Source organism: Typopeltis vanoorti, chromosome 5, assembly GCF_054136105.1.
Source record: "Typopeltis vanoorti isolate ZY-2024b chromosome 5, IOZ_Tvanoo_1.0, whole genome shotgun sequence".
NCBI classification, from domain to species: Eukaryota; Metazoa; Arthropoda; class Arachnida; order Uropygi; family Thelyphonidae; genus Typopeltis; species Typopeltis vanoorti.
In genome coordinates this window covers 50,755,382-50,770,257 of record NC_143553.1, presented here as the reverse complement: position 1 = coordinate 50,770,257, position 14,876 = coordinate 50,755,382, and the positions used below count along the sequence as shown (strand labels likewise).

General features: G+C 38.8%; 1 protein-coding gene across 3 annotated transcripts in view; it reads right to left on the bottom strand.

Moving 5' to 3' along the window:
• The window catches only part of Kcmf1 (Potassium channel modulatory factor 1), a 293,565-nt gene that overhangs the window by 200,133 nt on the left and 78,556 nt on the right, over positions 1 to 14,876 (bottom strand). For all 3 annotated transcript variants that reach the window (XM_090393120.1, XM_090393121.1, XM_090393119.1), the window contains exon 3: positions 918 to 1,057. In XM_090393120.1, the coding sequence (XP_090249246.1) occupies positions 918 to 1,057 (140 nt within the window). The remainder of the gene's footprint in view (positions 1 to 917; positions 1,058 to 14,876) is intronic.

Here is a 14,876-nt window from a genome sequence, read left to right as displayed (position 1 = left end):
AGTGCATCTTTAGTAAATATGTTCAAGGAGAGAGAGAGATGATAGACATTTGAGTGTCTAAATACTCTCCTTTGACAAGTCCTTAGACTCCCTGTATGAGCATTAATAATAATTATAATATTATTAAGGCTACAAATTCTGAAATTGTGGCCCTGAGGAAAAATAACATCAACAGGATGGAAGTAGCAAAGATGAGAATGCTTAGGTGGATGTGCGGTGTGACCAGAAAGGATCGTCTGAGAAATGACTATGTCAGGGGAACAGCGAAAGTTATGAACTTAGGAGTGAAAATACAGGAGGCAAGGTTGAGATGGTTTGGTCATGTGATGAGGAGGGAGGATGAATATGTGGGAAGAAGGGTCATGCAGATGGATGTGCAAGGAAGGCAGAAGCATGAACGGCCAAAGAAGAGATGGAGGGAGCTGGTAGAAGAGGACTTGAGGATGAAGAACTTGGATGTGGTGACAGCCCAAGACAGGAAGGTGTGGAGGAGACTCATTATCAACAGTGACCCCACTTAAGTGGGAGAAGAAGAAGAAGAAGAAATTATTAAGGCTACAAGCTTGAATGTATGGTTTGAAGAGAAATATAAACTAATGATTTATATTTCTCTTCAAACCATGTACAAAATTTTCAAGTACATAATATTAAAAACAAAATTTTAACTTTTTTTTTTTTTTTGGCAGAAATCCCTTGGCTGTGTTATGAAACATGGATCATTCTAATTTGCATTTCATAACTACACACTGTATCTAGGAAAAATATAACTATGCATTTAGTTATATAAACAGCTAATAAATTATTTGAAAACAGTGAAACTAACAACTACAGACAAGGAAAATACAACTTAAGTGTATGAATAGACAAATAGCATCATTATCAGCAACTCATTAAAAATGATCATACAAAAAACTTACTACTTCAAAAGATGAGTCGGAATGCTCTGAACTGACATGTTCTTGTAATGTTGTCTCTGTGTATCCCATTTTACCACAGAAAGGACATGTATATGACTGAGGTTGCTCTACAGATATTGCCTCACCTCCATAATAAAGATCTACATTGAATGGGAGAAAAATTATGAAACACACATTTTAAAAAAACCTTCTTAAAACAACAAACTATAAAATATAGTAGGCAAAAAAAAAAGAAATATACATTATATGTTAATGCATGTCTGCTTTCCATTCCCTCTTTTGATGGCAGGCATGCATGTTTACTTGCATTTGGTGACATATATGAGCCATATGTACCTAGTATGATTTTAGGTTCATTTGGCATCTTATATGAAGATGGTAGGGATTTTCCCTCTGGAAAACTAGTTTTTCACCTTATGAAACAAGCAAATTGACCATAAGAACACAAGCACTTCACAACTATAATGCACTATGGAGATGTAAATCCCATCTCCATAGGATTAAATGCTCTATCAGTGCATTAGTTAAGTCACAAAGATGCCAAGTTACTTAGATGTCACGGACCACTGAGCCTAAAATGCAAGAGAAAATGGGATTGAGATGATTGCATTATTTTACTGTGGATCTGTAAGAACTTGTAAATTTAACTCTTAGTGATCTCTGGGAAAACTTTAGCAGCATGATAATGTTTGTCTGTTTACCATATTAACTGGGAATGAAAGAAATGTTATAGTAAGCAAATTTCATTACTGGTAAGCAGAGGTAGTGGGTGAATCTCTCTTTTTGGGCTTTGCTGCCAATGCAGAAGCACCTGAAGGCTCTGTTCTATTGCATTTCCTCTATCTCCTGTACATATATGACCTACTCTAAATCACCACTCACAGCTTTGCTGATGATGGTACTCTCCATTCATCCTAATCATATGATAAACTGCATAGTGTTCAGACATCCCAAGCTACAAGATCATTTTCAACCAATGTTTTAAACAATGATCTCCACCATCCTTCAATGTGGCAAGGACAATCTGGTCAACTTCAATGCCACCACTACCATCGTCTTGCCTTTTTGCTTGTAAAAGGGATCTCTGCTCACCAACTCTTATCCTCAGTGACACACAAATCACCAGACAGGATCAGATCTCTCTCTCTACTTGGACTAACATTTACCTCCAGCTTCTCTAGGCATAAACATAACATCCATTAACTAGGCATTCTCTTCTTCTCGAGATGCTGTTTTACCCACCCACCCAGATACCAACTCTATAAAAATCCTGAATTTATCCGTCCTTAGAATACTGCTTACATGTTTGGGGTAGTGCATCTATTATCTTCCTAAAAATTCTCAATACTGCCCGAAGGAGAACAATTCATCTCATAGATGATAAACATATTTCCACCTTAAGTTTAGGGGATAAAATCCCTTATTGTTTTTCAGCCAGTAAGCGAAACTAGGATCGAAAACTACGATCTGAACGTTTCATGCCGACGAACTGTCAGCGGATCCAAGCGCAAGTGACTACTTGGTAGTGCCACACCAAGGCAACTCATTGCAAAGGTGGAGCAAGCTCCCTCACTATTCTTGATATTTTCTCATAATGTAAAGACACACAGCTCCTAGGAGATGTAGTACTGTTTTACATTATGAGGTGAGGTCACTACCCAGACCGGTTTCAACCTTTTTTTTTTTGAGGTCTCATCAGTGAGTAGCTAGACCTAGAATATCAGAGTTTGAGTGAAAAGAACTTACATACTTTCGCTATACGATTGCCAGAAAGGTGTGTCACTATATTATATTATAACATATTGTAACTAAGATGAAAAGCCAAATGGCTATTTTTTTTTTTCTGGAGAGGTTGATAAGTTTAGGGGATAAAAATCCCTTATTGTTTTTCAGCCAGTAAGCGAAACTAGGATCGAAAACTATGATCTGAACGTTTCATGCGACAAACTGTCGGTGGATCCAAGCGTAAGTGACCACACCAAGGCAACTCGTTGCAAAGGTGGAGCAAGCTCCCCAAGGGATAAAAATCCAAGGGATTTTTATCCCCTAAACTTATCAACCTCACCAGAAAAAAAAAATAGCCGTTTGGCTTTTCATCTTAGTTACAATATGTTATAATATAATATAGTGACACACCTTTCTGGCAATCGTATAGCGAAAGTATGTAAGTTCTTTTCACTCAAACTCTGATATTCTAGGTCTAGCTACTCACTGATGAGACCTCAAAAAAGGTTGAAACCAGTCTGGGTAGCGACCTCTCCTCATAATGTAAAACAGTACTACATCTCCTAGGAGCTGTGTGTTTCTACATTATGAGAAAATATCAAGAATAGTGAGGGAGCTTGCTCCACCTTTGCAACGAGTTGTCTTGGTGTGGCACTACCAAGTAGTCACTTACGCTTGGATCTGCCAACAGTTCGTCGGCATGAAACGTTCAGATCGTAGTTTCGCTTACTGGCTGAAAAACAATAAGGGATTTTTATCCCCTAAACTTATCAACCTCGCCAGAAAAAAAAAAAAAAAAAAGCCGTTTGGCTTTTCATCTTAGTTACCATATTTCCACCTTCATTTCATAGATATAATGTTTCAGCACTGTCTTTTCTACAAGTACTTCCATGATCACTGCTCCACTAAATTAGTAACCATCATTCCTCCACTTTATGTTGGGCCTGTCAAAACAGTAGCAGCTGTCCAGCATCCCCTTTTCACTGTAAATGCAACTGAACCTGCTTCTCCTCTTCCTCTTTTATTCCATTTACGAGGGTGGTCTAAAAAGTTCTCAGCCTAACAATGAAAAAACAATTTCATATTTTCATTTTTCAACATAATCTCCCTTAAGACTAACACATTTATTCCAGCGATGCTCCAGTGCCATTATCCCATTCCTGTAGTAAGATCTGCAAAATACCCCTCTACAGCTGCAATCATCTCTTCATTCGAAGAAAAATGCTAACCAGCGAGAAAGAATTTTAGTTTTGGGAAGAGATAGAAGTCAGAGGGAGCCAAATCTGGGGGAATAGGATGAAAGATGATTTTTTTCTTCTGCAAACAGGTCTTTTCTCACAAATTTTTTCGTCTAGTCTGGTTAAAAGATTGGAATAATATTCCCCAGTTATTGTTTTACCCTTTTCAAGATAATTAATTAAAAAATGCCTCTAGCATCCGCATCCGAAAAACACCAATGCCATGACCTTTCCTGCTGATGGAACCGACTTTGTCTTCTTTGGTGCTGAATAACGGGTTTCTATCCACTGTTTTGACTTCTCTTTGGATTCTGGTGTGTAATGGTAAATCCAAGTCTCATCCATAGTAATCAATTGATGCATAAAATCAGTTTTTATTCTTGTTAAAATGTTCCAAGCACTGTTCAGAGATTTTCATGCGAGTGCATTTTTGATCTGCTGTGAGAAACCGCGGCAATAATCTTGCACAAAGCTTTTTTATTTGCAATTCTTCATACAAAACATTCTACACGTTCTTTTGAAATGCCTATAGGCTCAGCAATTTCATGCACTTTGACTCACCGGTCATCCAATACCACATTGTGCACTTAATCAATGATTTCTGGTGTAGTTACACTTTTTGGACGTCCTTCACGTAGATCATCTTCAGGGCTGGTACAGCCATGTTTAAACTCGGCAGCCCATTTCTTAATTGCCGAAAATGAAGCAGAAGAGTGCCCATAAACTTTTATGAAGTTCTAATGAATTTCTTTCGGTGTTAAACCTTCTTTTACAAAGAATTTTATAACTGCACGATACTCAATTTTATCCATTTCAAGGGATACAGACAACACTTTTGCTTCAGACAGCTGTATAAAACAAACTACCTGATAGAATGACTTGCAATTTCACATGGATGCTTATGACAGATGTACCAACTTAGAAAAAAAATCTCTTGACGATAGTGTTGCCATCTACGGTCGCGGCCAAGAACTTTTCAAATATCCTCGTACTTCTATCCTCTGGAACAGCCTATCTTAGAAAGTATTCCTAGACAACTACAACTCTTTAAGAAAAACATCAATAAACTTCTTTCACAATCCTCACATGGTACTAATGTGCTTATAGATTCTTTGACTTCTCATATATGGAACCAATATATAAGGGATCCAGTATATTTTTTCTTTTCCAGGCAACATCCTCCATCCAGGTTAGTAGTCCACAGGTTAGTAGAATATCATCTTGCATCATCTGTTTGATCCAGTGAAAAGAGAGAAAGCATCTTTATACCCAAATGCAGGCATTATATGTATAAGTACAGAAGTTTTTGTGCTAGAATAATACTGGATGGAGCATCTCCTCTTTAAGTGAGATGCACAAAACGTTTGTCCACTTCTGGAGGGATATCTTTCCACTCCACCACCTACTTTTAGTCTTTCCTTCTATTTCAAGGTTTTTTCCAGAAGCAAAACTTTCCATCCATCTTTGATGAAAGAACTTCACTTCCAGCTGCAGAACCAGATGGCTTTACTGCCGTGCAGCTTTAGCAGGTCCCTCTGCCTATCTTGCAAGATTTAATTGATCTACTTCTGTTTACTCAATGTGTATCTTCATATCTTCAGCAGTCAAAAACAGTGCTCATCCCAAAAAATGAGGATGCATCTGTGTCCTCTGACTACCGTCCAATTACAGCTGTCCCTGTTCTTTTATGTTTCTTTCAAAAAGTGTTAGCTAAACATCATACATCCAGATATCCCTCCAGAAATGATTTTAGGGGGAGCCTTCATCCCTGCAGATAGCTGGCTGTATGGAGAATATCTTCATTCTTTCTTCTCTCTGAATCCCAAAGCCAATTTCGGCCTCTCTTTATGTCATCCCTGGACCTCCAGAAGTCCTTTGACAGTCTCTCTCTCTCTCTCTTCAAGCTGTACTTTGAACACTGTCTATCGTAGGATGTCCTGAAGCTTCCCTCATCTATGAACCAGAGATTTACTCTGCGAATTTCCTTACCATTATCCTTGGCTCCAGATCAGCATCAGCATTCATCCTAGAACTTAAGGATGAATGCCAAGGAGACCCCCCCCCCTCTCTCTCCTATTTTCTTCAAATGTGCTTGATGAGTTTCTTTACTCTTTTCCATTGGCTATTCTCTTGACACAACCACAGTTAACCACCCATTATAGATAAAATACGCATCCTGATATGCTTCGTATCCATCATATATTTCAATGTAATATCAATGGTATTACAATTTTAATATGCACTTTTTCCTTTAATAAGGAAAAAGAAAATCTTCTTTGTATCTATTAAATTTAATGAATTGACAAAAAAACATTACAGGCAGAGTTAATTACAATACTATCAACAAGATTTACTCAAAATAACCACCATTAGCATCGATCACAGCTTCAATTCTGCTTCGGAACCTCGAACAAGCTGATGCTACAGTCTCCCTGGGAAGGGCCGCAAAAACTGTTTTAATTTTATCCATTAACTGGGCTTTTGTATTACTGGAAGTGCGATTGGTGTCTTTTTCAACTGCGCCCCATACAAAATAATCCATGGGGTTAAGGTCTGGGGAGTTTGGAGGCCAAACATTTGGACTGGTGAAGTCGTAGAAATTTTCAGACAACCATTTTTGACTTTTCCCAGAGGTGTGGCAAGGGGCCGAATCCTGCTGCCATACATACGGCCTACCATTGGCTACCCTTGTTATCCAGGGCTTGACTACAGTTAGCAACTCCACGAACAAAGCCCGAATTCCAATGCCAGGGTTCTTCAACACCTGTTCCTGCAGATTTGCGAGGAATTCTGCTGTACGAACGCAATCAGATCGTCTGCTAGGGATCTTTCTTCTTGCTACATCCTCGTAGTCACCATTGCAAGTCTCTAGTTCATGCCTGATTGTTTTTACTGTATTCAGGGAGCATTGGGCAGCAGTCGTAATATCCTTATTTTGATGGCGGGCACGAATCATCATGATACAAGTTATTCTCTTCCATGATTCAGGTGGGTTCCAGCTATCCATCCTTTCTGACATCTTGTATATGAATGAAGAAGGGTCCAAACTTTTAAATGAAGAGAAGTGTGTGTTAATACATGTAACTTACGGAAAAATATAATTAATTATAAATATGTCAAATTTATCCCGAACACCCTGTATATATATATATTACTTAGTTTTAACACTTTTACAAATTTTAACACGTTTGGTTGAATTTTATTGCTGCCTTGGGAAATCGAACTCATACACATCTAATTAATAACAATAGTTTTTAGTTATATACCGTGTTTGCCCATGCAACATATGGTTTTGTTTCAGTCTATACAGAATAGTTTCTGTATGAGGGGACATGTGATTCATTAATTAGTGTGTTTTTATCCCAGTTGTCTCTAATTGCACTATTTGTTGAGAAATATATTACACAGACTCCTCATACCTTATTCACTGGCATAATAAAAGTACTTGTTTTTATTGCCTCTGCAGTATAGTGGCTCTTAGGGAGGGCGTGTTGTTTACCACTGCAAGCGAGTTACTATCTCCCCACATGAACTTGTTTAAGCTTTTTTTCATGTGTGAAGTATATGCGAAACTTTTATTGGTAACAGAAAACTAGCTCGGATGACAGTGATAATATAAAACGAGTTTTGATATGTATATAAAGTCAATATCAACAGTCCCTGATTACAAACGCATGATGAAAGGGACAGGAAGATTTGGAGCTTCCCTGGAGAGCATTCGAAGTAAATACAATTAACCACTGCTTTGAAATGAAACATATGAATAAACAATATTTACTAATATTCATTAAGTGCCGAAATACGCAGGAAGCAAAGTTTGTGAACCAACACCAATGTGTGAATTTTTGCATTAAAATATAAAAAATAACAAAAAAGAAATAATAAATAATAAAAGTTAAATACGTTTCTTTTAAAATAAAAAAATTCTACTTAGTCTTAAAACATTTTAAATTTGTTTTCATTATTTCAAGGGGCCCCCTCAACAAAACCTACGGCCCCCAAGGGGGCCGCGGCCCACAGTTTGGGAAGCGCTGCCTTATTGCATCTAAGACTTTGTGTATTAAGGATGATTAATGATGTACCTCTGGATGGGTGCTTGATGGAAGGACATCGATCACAACTGCCTCGGTGAACAATGGAGATGGGCTTAATGTTGCATGGAGCTCAGTTGAAGGAGCTGCATTACAAGACTCTAAACATATTCCCTCTCAACATTAGTGGATCAAGGATGGGACCTGCTTCCTGCCTGGATTTGAATATATAGATATAATTTTATGTTGGGCCCATAAACGAGAGGTTTGTTGATCAACCTATAGTACATTAGTACCGCATGTAGGTAGTGGGTTGGAAAAGGAGAAACTTGTTTGCATTTGATTTAAAAGTCTGTATATTGTATTCCTTGGGAAATACATCAGGGGAAAGACCGTTCCACAGTACAGCAGGAATGAAGGAGGAGAAAAAGAAACTTGTTCTGTGGGTTTCAATGTGTACTGTGAAAGGATGTTGGGTGGCAGCTGCACATGTTCCAATGGACTTAGTATTGAGTGGAGGAATTATTGATGCTATTTCATATCAACATTTGCCATGGAAATATTTATAGAATACACAAATTGGTCTCTGCAAATGTCCATGTGAAAGTGAGAAGAGTGAGATGGTAAGAGATGGGTCATTTATCAATTTAATTGCTCTCCTCTGTATTGAATGAACATTTTGAGGGAGCTTTTAGGAGCCCCACTCCAAATGTGAGAGCAGTATGTGTGATTTGTATAAGAGTAACAGCTGTTAGAGGTGAAGTAAACGAGGGAAAGAGAAAAATCCTAGTTTTTTTTGAAGCTAGGATGCAATGTTTGTGATGTATTTATGCCAGGAGAGGCCTGATGTCAAGGTAATTCCAAGAAGAGAAATCTCACCTTGTCTGGAAACTTGAGTGTTATCAAAAATAATATTGGAGGGAAAATGTGTTTTTTTTTTTGTGAGAAATAAGACAGAACCGGGTTTTCCTAGCACTGAAGTTAACAAGGTTATCTGAGCCCCATTGGAAGATGGCTTGGAGGTCAGAATTGAGGGCAGTGGTGGTTGATGTTCTGTAGGTTGAAGTGAGTTGTGTAGAGTAAGGTTTGTCAAATGAAAGGGAGGAGTGCAATGTGCTGTCATCTGCAAAACTATGTATTGGGCTGGAGGTCAACTGAAGTAGGTCACTGATATACAGAAGGAAGAGGATTGGTGAGAGAACAAAACCTTGTGGAACCCCAGCATTAATTGGACGGTGAGAGGATAGGGAACCATCTACCATTATACATAGCATGCATCCAGACAGAAAGATGACAATCAAACTGCTGAAGTCCTGAGACCGTCCAAATGATAGGAGTTTGTTTAGTAAGCCTTTGTGCCATACCCAGTCTTTGAATATGATGAATCTCAAGTGGCTACACTTGAGATTCATCAAATTGCTCCATGGCATTTGTCCAGAGATGAGTTATATATGAAAGTAGATCTCTTGTTGAATGGCAGCAACAGAATCTGCACTGGTGGTCACTTAATAGCTGGGTGACATCAAGGTAGTTCAGGAGTTGAGAAATGATGATTTTCTCCATCACTTTAGATAGGACTGAGGTGAGTAAGATAGGGCGGTAGTTAGATGTAAGTGATATGTCACCCTTTTTAGGAATGGGTTGAATAGAGGCCATCTAATTACCACCTTATCTAAAGTGATGGAGAAAATGGCACACAATGTCAAAAGGATATAGGGGGCATTGCATGTTGGGGAGTTGAAATGACTGGGGGGCATTTGCCATTGTCAGTTAAGCATGCATTAGAGGCAAAGTGAGAAGCCAGGAGGTTAGCTTTTTCTGTGGGCAACGATGCAATAGAGCTATCTAGGTATGATAGAGGGGGGATAGAATATTGCAGGGCAAAAGTTACAACCAATTTCTTTTACAAGAGACCAAAAAGTATGGCTGCCATTTGGACAGGCAGCAAGTTTCCTGCTTTTTGCCTGTTCATATTCTGTTTTGGAAGCATTGATAGTTTTCTGGAGACTCCATAGCTCAGTCAGTATAGACGAAGCCCTTTGGTCAGAAAGACCTGGGTTCGATTCCAGCCAGTGGCACGAGGAGCCTTTATCTGGTCTATTTCAACTAAAGGTGAGTTACTGGTCTCATGCAGAGGTAACGGTTTTTTTTCACCCAGAAACTCGGATTTTTCTTCCCCAGAACAGGCAAACCAGCTCCGTGAACACACATGGATTACAGTCAGGAATACATTCCAGCCATATGTTGCTCCCTAGCCCAGATAAAATTGGGGGATTGGGGAAAGCAATGGTGAAATAGCCTGTAAAAATCTCACCAGGAATGCTTTGTGGGCAATGCCTACAAAGTTACCTGTGGTCAGAAACGACTGAAATGGAAAATCAGAGATAGTTTTCTTGCATCAAGAAATATTCAGTGTTTATACTGAAGCCTATTTCAGGCTTCAGTATAAACACTGAAGGAGGATGGAGTTCTTGATTTGAGCCAGTTGTGGTATGTTTGGTTTTTCATTTGTACCATCTTGGCACATCTTTCGGAGAACCAGGATTTAGATAGGGGATGGCAATTCAGAGAAGCAGGGGAAATGTATGTTTCCATACCAGTGAAGATTACCTTGGTGATACATTTGGTGCATATGTTTGGATTGGAAGACTGGAAACAATAGTCTAACCATGGGAATGAAGCAAAGTAGTCTCGGAGGCTGTCCCACTTGGCACTGTTATAATGCTAAACTACTGAGTGGCTGAGTAAGCGTTGTTGCATGGGGGAGGAGATGAGTACTAGATTGTGGTCAGAATTACCCAGGGGACTCACTACATTCAATACTTATTTGGAAAGGTCACTGGTAAGGAAGAGATCAGGATATTTGGGAAGTGGTTCGGGTTATTTGGTATTCTGGTTGGCATGTGAACAATTTGTGTAAAGTCATTAGTGATGGCAAATGATTCAGCATCTCTGCCTGCAAGATCTGTATGACTGGAGGAGGAAAGCCAGCTGGTGTTACAGACATCAAAATTTCCTAGGAGGATGATTTCACTGTTACAAGAGTGGGACTGGAGAAAATCAATTTTTAAGTAGAGGAAATTAAAGAGCTCAGAGTGGTTGTGGCATTAGGAGAGCAGCAGGGACAGCAAATGAATTTGACTGAATGGAGAAGGGATATTTTCAACCAAAGAAGGTCAAAGTTGGGCGATTCTAGGTTAGGTGCTCTCTGGCAGGGTATGTCACAGCAGATATATGTGCAGATGCTACCCTTGAGTTGAAAGGAGTTAAACAGTTTAGTTTAGAAGGCTGAGATGAATAGTGCTGGGGGCAAGTGAGATTTGAGTTTCTGCTAAAAAGAATAAGTGGGGGTCTGGTGGAGTGCAGATGGTAGTGGACGCTATTAAGGTTGGAGTTGAGGTCACAGATGTTGGTGAAGTGGATATGTAAGGTTCTGTGAGACATGTATTTGAATGCAAGGGTCTTGCACGTTTCTTATGCAGTGCCTGCATACTGGTCTCCTTGGTGACATCACTTGATTTTTGCACAATTAAGACAAGAATCAATGCTTGGCCAACTTGCAGAGCAGGGTGTCAGAGTATAAAAACTTTTAATCATATTGCTCAATGTTGTTATCACACACATGGAGTACATGTCAGAAGACAATGCAATAGTGAAGGTTATAGAGAATAAGTTGAAGAAGAAAGGTTGGATTACAGCAATAGAACACCAATATAGGACTAACATTGGATTGATGATGCCGAACCTTGTAGTAAAGAGAGGAGATGAGCTAATCATTATTGACAGACAAGTCGAGTGCTGGGCAATCACTCAAAAGAAACTGCTTACTATGCTGAAAACCAACACCTGGTATGGCAACTTCAGGAAGAACACCACATCATACCAAAATGTGCCTCTGCAACTATGTCCTTTAAAAGTGGATGGTGTCAGCAGAGTTATATGGACTTACTAAGCTTTGGATTCTCTCAAATTGATTTCAAGATGCTCTCTTTTTGTGTGCCTTGCACATGGTGGCATGGAGGACTTAAAAGAGAATGACCTCGAATCCCCAGGTCTGGAGTTGGATAACAAAGGATACTGTCGGGAGCTTAGGCTTCTTCTGGTTAAGACTATAGTCCCACCACTGTTTTCAGTGTGAAGTTAGAAAAATAAAAATAAATCTCTGATAAGCAGAATGGTAGTTTCACGTTGGGCACTGAAATTCATATATCACTCATCACACATACATCCATGCCCACGGCAAGATTCAAATGTGCAGCCTGAGGATTGGGGAGTGGATACACTAACTACTCGCATACACTAATAAATTCACTAATTTCAAATAAAAAACAAATTTCTATGCCTTGTAAAATTACACCCAAATAGATCTGATTATGATTTTGTTTAGATGTATTCCAAAAGAAAAATCATTGTACTATAAATGGTAAGCAGACATCTGCTGGGCCAAGTAACAGCAATTAGCAGTCTTTAAAACTTAATTAGTGACATGTGTTAGCGGGTGCTTAAGGGTCAAAGCTGTATAACTGAGAGGAGACCACCACATAGCCTTTAAAGCAATGCGGAGAACCGACCAGGGCTTCTGACCTAATGTCCAATCCTCACCTTCTTGTGGTGCACCCTGTTGGGTATCTACTTGCATACTGAACAAACGAGGATGGGCTAGCAATTTGGGATTTAGTCGACCAAATTGTATTCTTATTGGTTAAACCAAAATAAAAAATGATGGTACAACGACAAAATTTCATGCTGGCTGGGAGCGTCGCCCGGTTAAACAAAACCCCCGTTGTTTTCGCCAACGAACCAGGGCGAACAGTGAAGAGTCAGCTACTGGAACAAATCTGAAAACAAACCCCAACTCAACATCACCAGAGTTAAAGATCAGTATTATCAACATAAGAAGCCTGAATGGCAAAGAAATGGAGCTAGCTGAGGAATTAGATAAGTACCAGATCGACATAATAGGGATGAATGAAACAAAAAAGATCAAAACTGGTGAGATCTTTCTGAGCAATAAATACAAAATGTTATATTCAGGCAATGACAATCAAGGAAAAGAAGGAGTAGCCATAGTATTCAACACAAAATACGAGGCTAACCTCCTTGAATGGCAGGAAGTCTCAAGTAGAGTGATGTGGGCAAATATCAGAATGGCGAATTGGACAAAGAGACTTATTTGTGCCTATGGTCCCACAGAAGGTTCTACTAAGCTAGAAGTGGAGGAATTTTTTGAGGCTTTAGAAAAAGCAACTGACACAATGAAAAAGGAAAAGTTGGTCCCTGTTGGGGATCTAAATAGCAGAGTAGGAAATGATTGTGAGACATACAAAAATATTTTGGGAAAATTTGGAGAAAAGAGCAAAGCTAATAATAATGGCAAATACCTGTTGGATTTCTGCTCAGGACATGGAGTGGTTATTACTAACACCATGTTCCAACATAAAAATGTGCACAAATTCACATGGAGAGAAGAGGAAAGGAATAAGAAAAGTCTCGTTGACTATGTTATTGTTGACAGTGATGTTTTCTCCCTGGTGCAAGACACCAGAGTGTACAGAGGATTTGAAATTGGAAGTGATCACTATTTAGTCTTGAGCAGGATAAAATTGAATTTCATATTGAAAAGAATAACATATAAGAAAGTTTTAAAGTGAATAAAAGTTGAGCAGCTCTCAGATGTGAACTGTAGACTAAAATACACAAAGATTATTGAAGAAAAACTGAAACAGTTTGAGAACAGAAATCAAACCTTGGAGATTCAGTGGCAAACTCTGAAGAAAACATTGATTGATTCAGCCAGAGAGGCATGTGGTGAAGTTGTCTGCAAGAACAGAAAAATTAGAACTCCATGGTGGACACAGAAAGTTAAAGAGGCAGTGAAGGAAAAGAAGAAAGCATATCAAAAGTTTCTATCAAATAAGTCAGCTTGTGCTCTTAGAGAATATAGAGACAAATGCAAGAATGCTAAATACTGTGTAAAACTAGCTAAACAAAAGTCATGGGAGGACTTTGGCAAGAATATAGAAAATAAATATCAAGAAGGTGACAAAATATTCTGGAGGTTGTTGAAGAAGCTTAGGAATGGAGGAAAGAGTGCTGTAAAAGGAGTTAGAGATGATAAAGGTGACATGAAAATGGGAGAAAAAGATATCCTTGAAGTATGGAGTAATTACTTTGAAAAACTGCTAAATGAAACAAGCAGTGATGATAGCACAGTGGTAAAAAACACTGACCAGGCATGCAGTCAGGAATACATGTCCATACTTGAAGTAGAAAAAGCCATCAAAGTCTTGAAATGTGGAAAGACAGCAGGAGTAGATGATATTCGACCAGAAATGCTGATATGTTGGTATAAGAGTCTTACAGTGGCTGCACTGCATAATTCAGAAAGCCTGGACAGAGGGACGAATTCCTGATGATTGGAGTAGAGCTCTCATAGTACCAATATATAAAAAGGGAAATAAAACTGAATGTGACAATTACAGAGGTATTTTCCTACCGAGTGTTCCTGGCAAGATCTATGCAAGTATACTTGAGAAACAGTTGAGAAGAATTGTGGAAGAAAAGCTTGGTGAAGAACAAGCTGGATTCAGGTCAAACAGAGGCTGTCAGGATCAGATCTTCACTTTACGAGAAATAGTCGAGAAAGCATGGGAATATAACAAAGATCTGTATTTAAGTTTTGTCGATTTGGAAAAGGCATATGACAAGGTGCCAAGAGAGAAGCTATTCAATACACTGCAGTTATATGGTGTCAATGGGGCATTATATCAAGCAATACTTCGTCTTTATTTGAGTTGTAAGTAAGCAGTTAGAATTGAAGGAAGTACAGGAAGATGGTTTAATGTTAAATGTGGTGTGAGATAAGGATGTACATTTCCCTCTCTGTTATTCATTATCTATATGGATCACATTATGAAGGAAAGTGGTATTAAACATGATATCAAAATTGGAGGTGTTAATGTCAG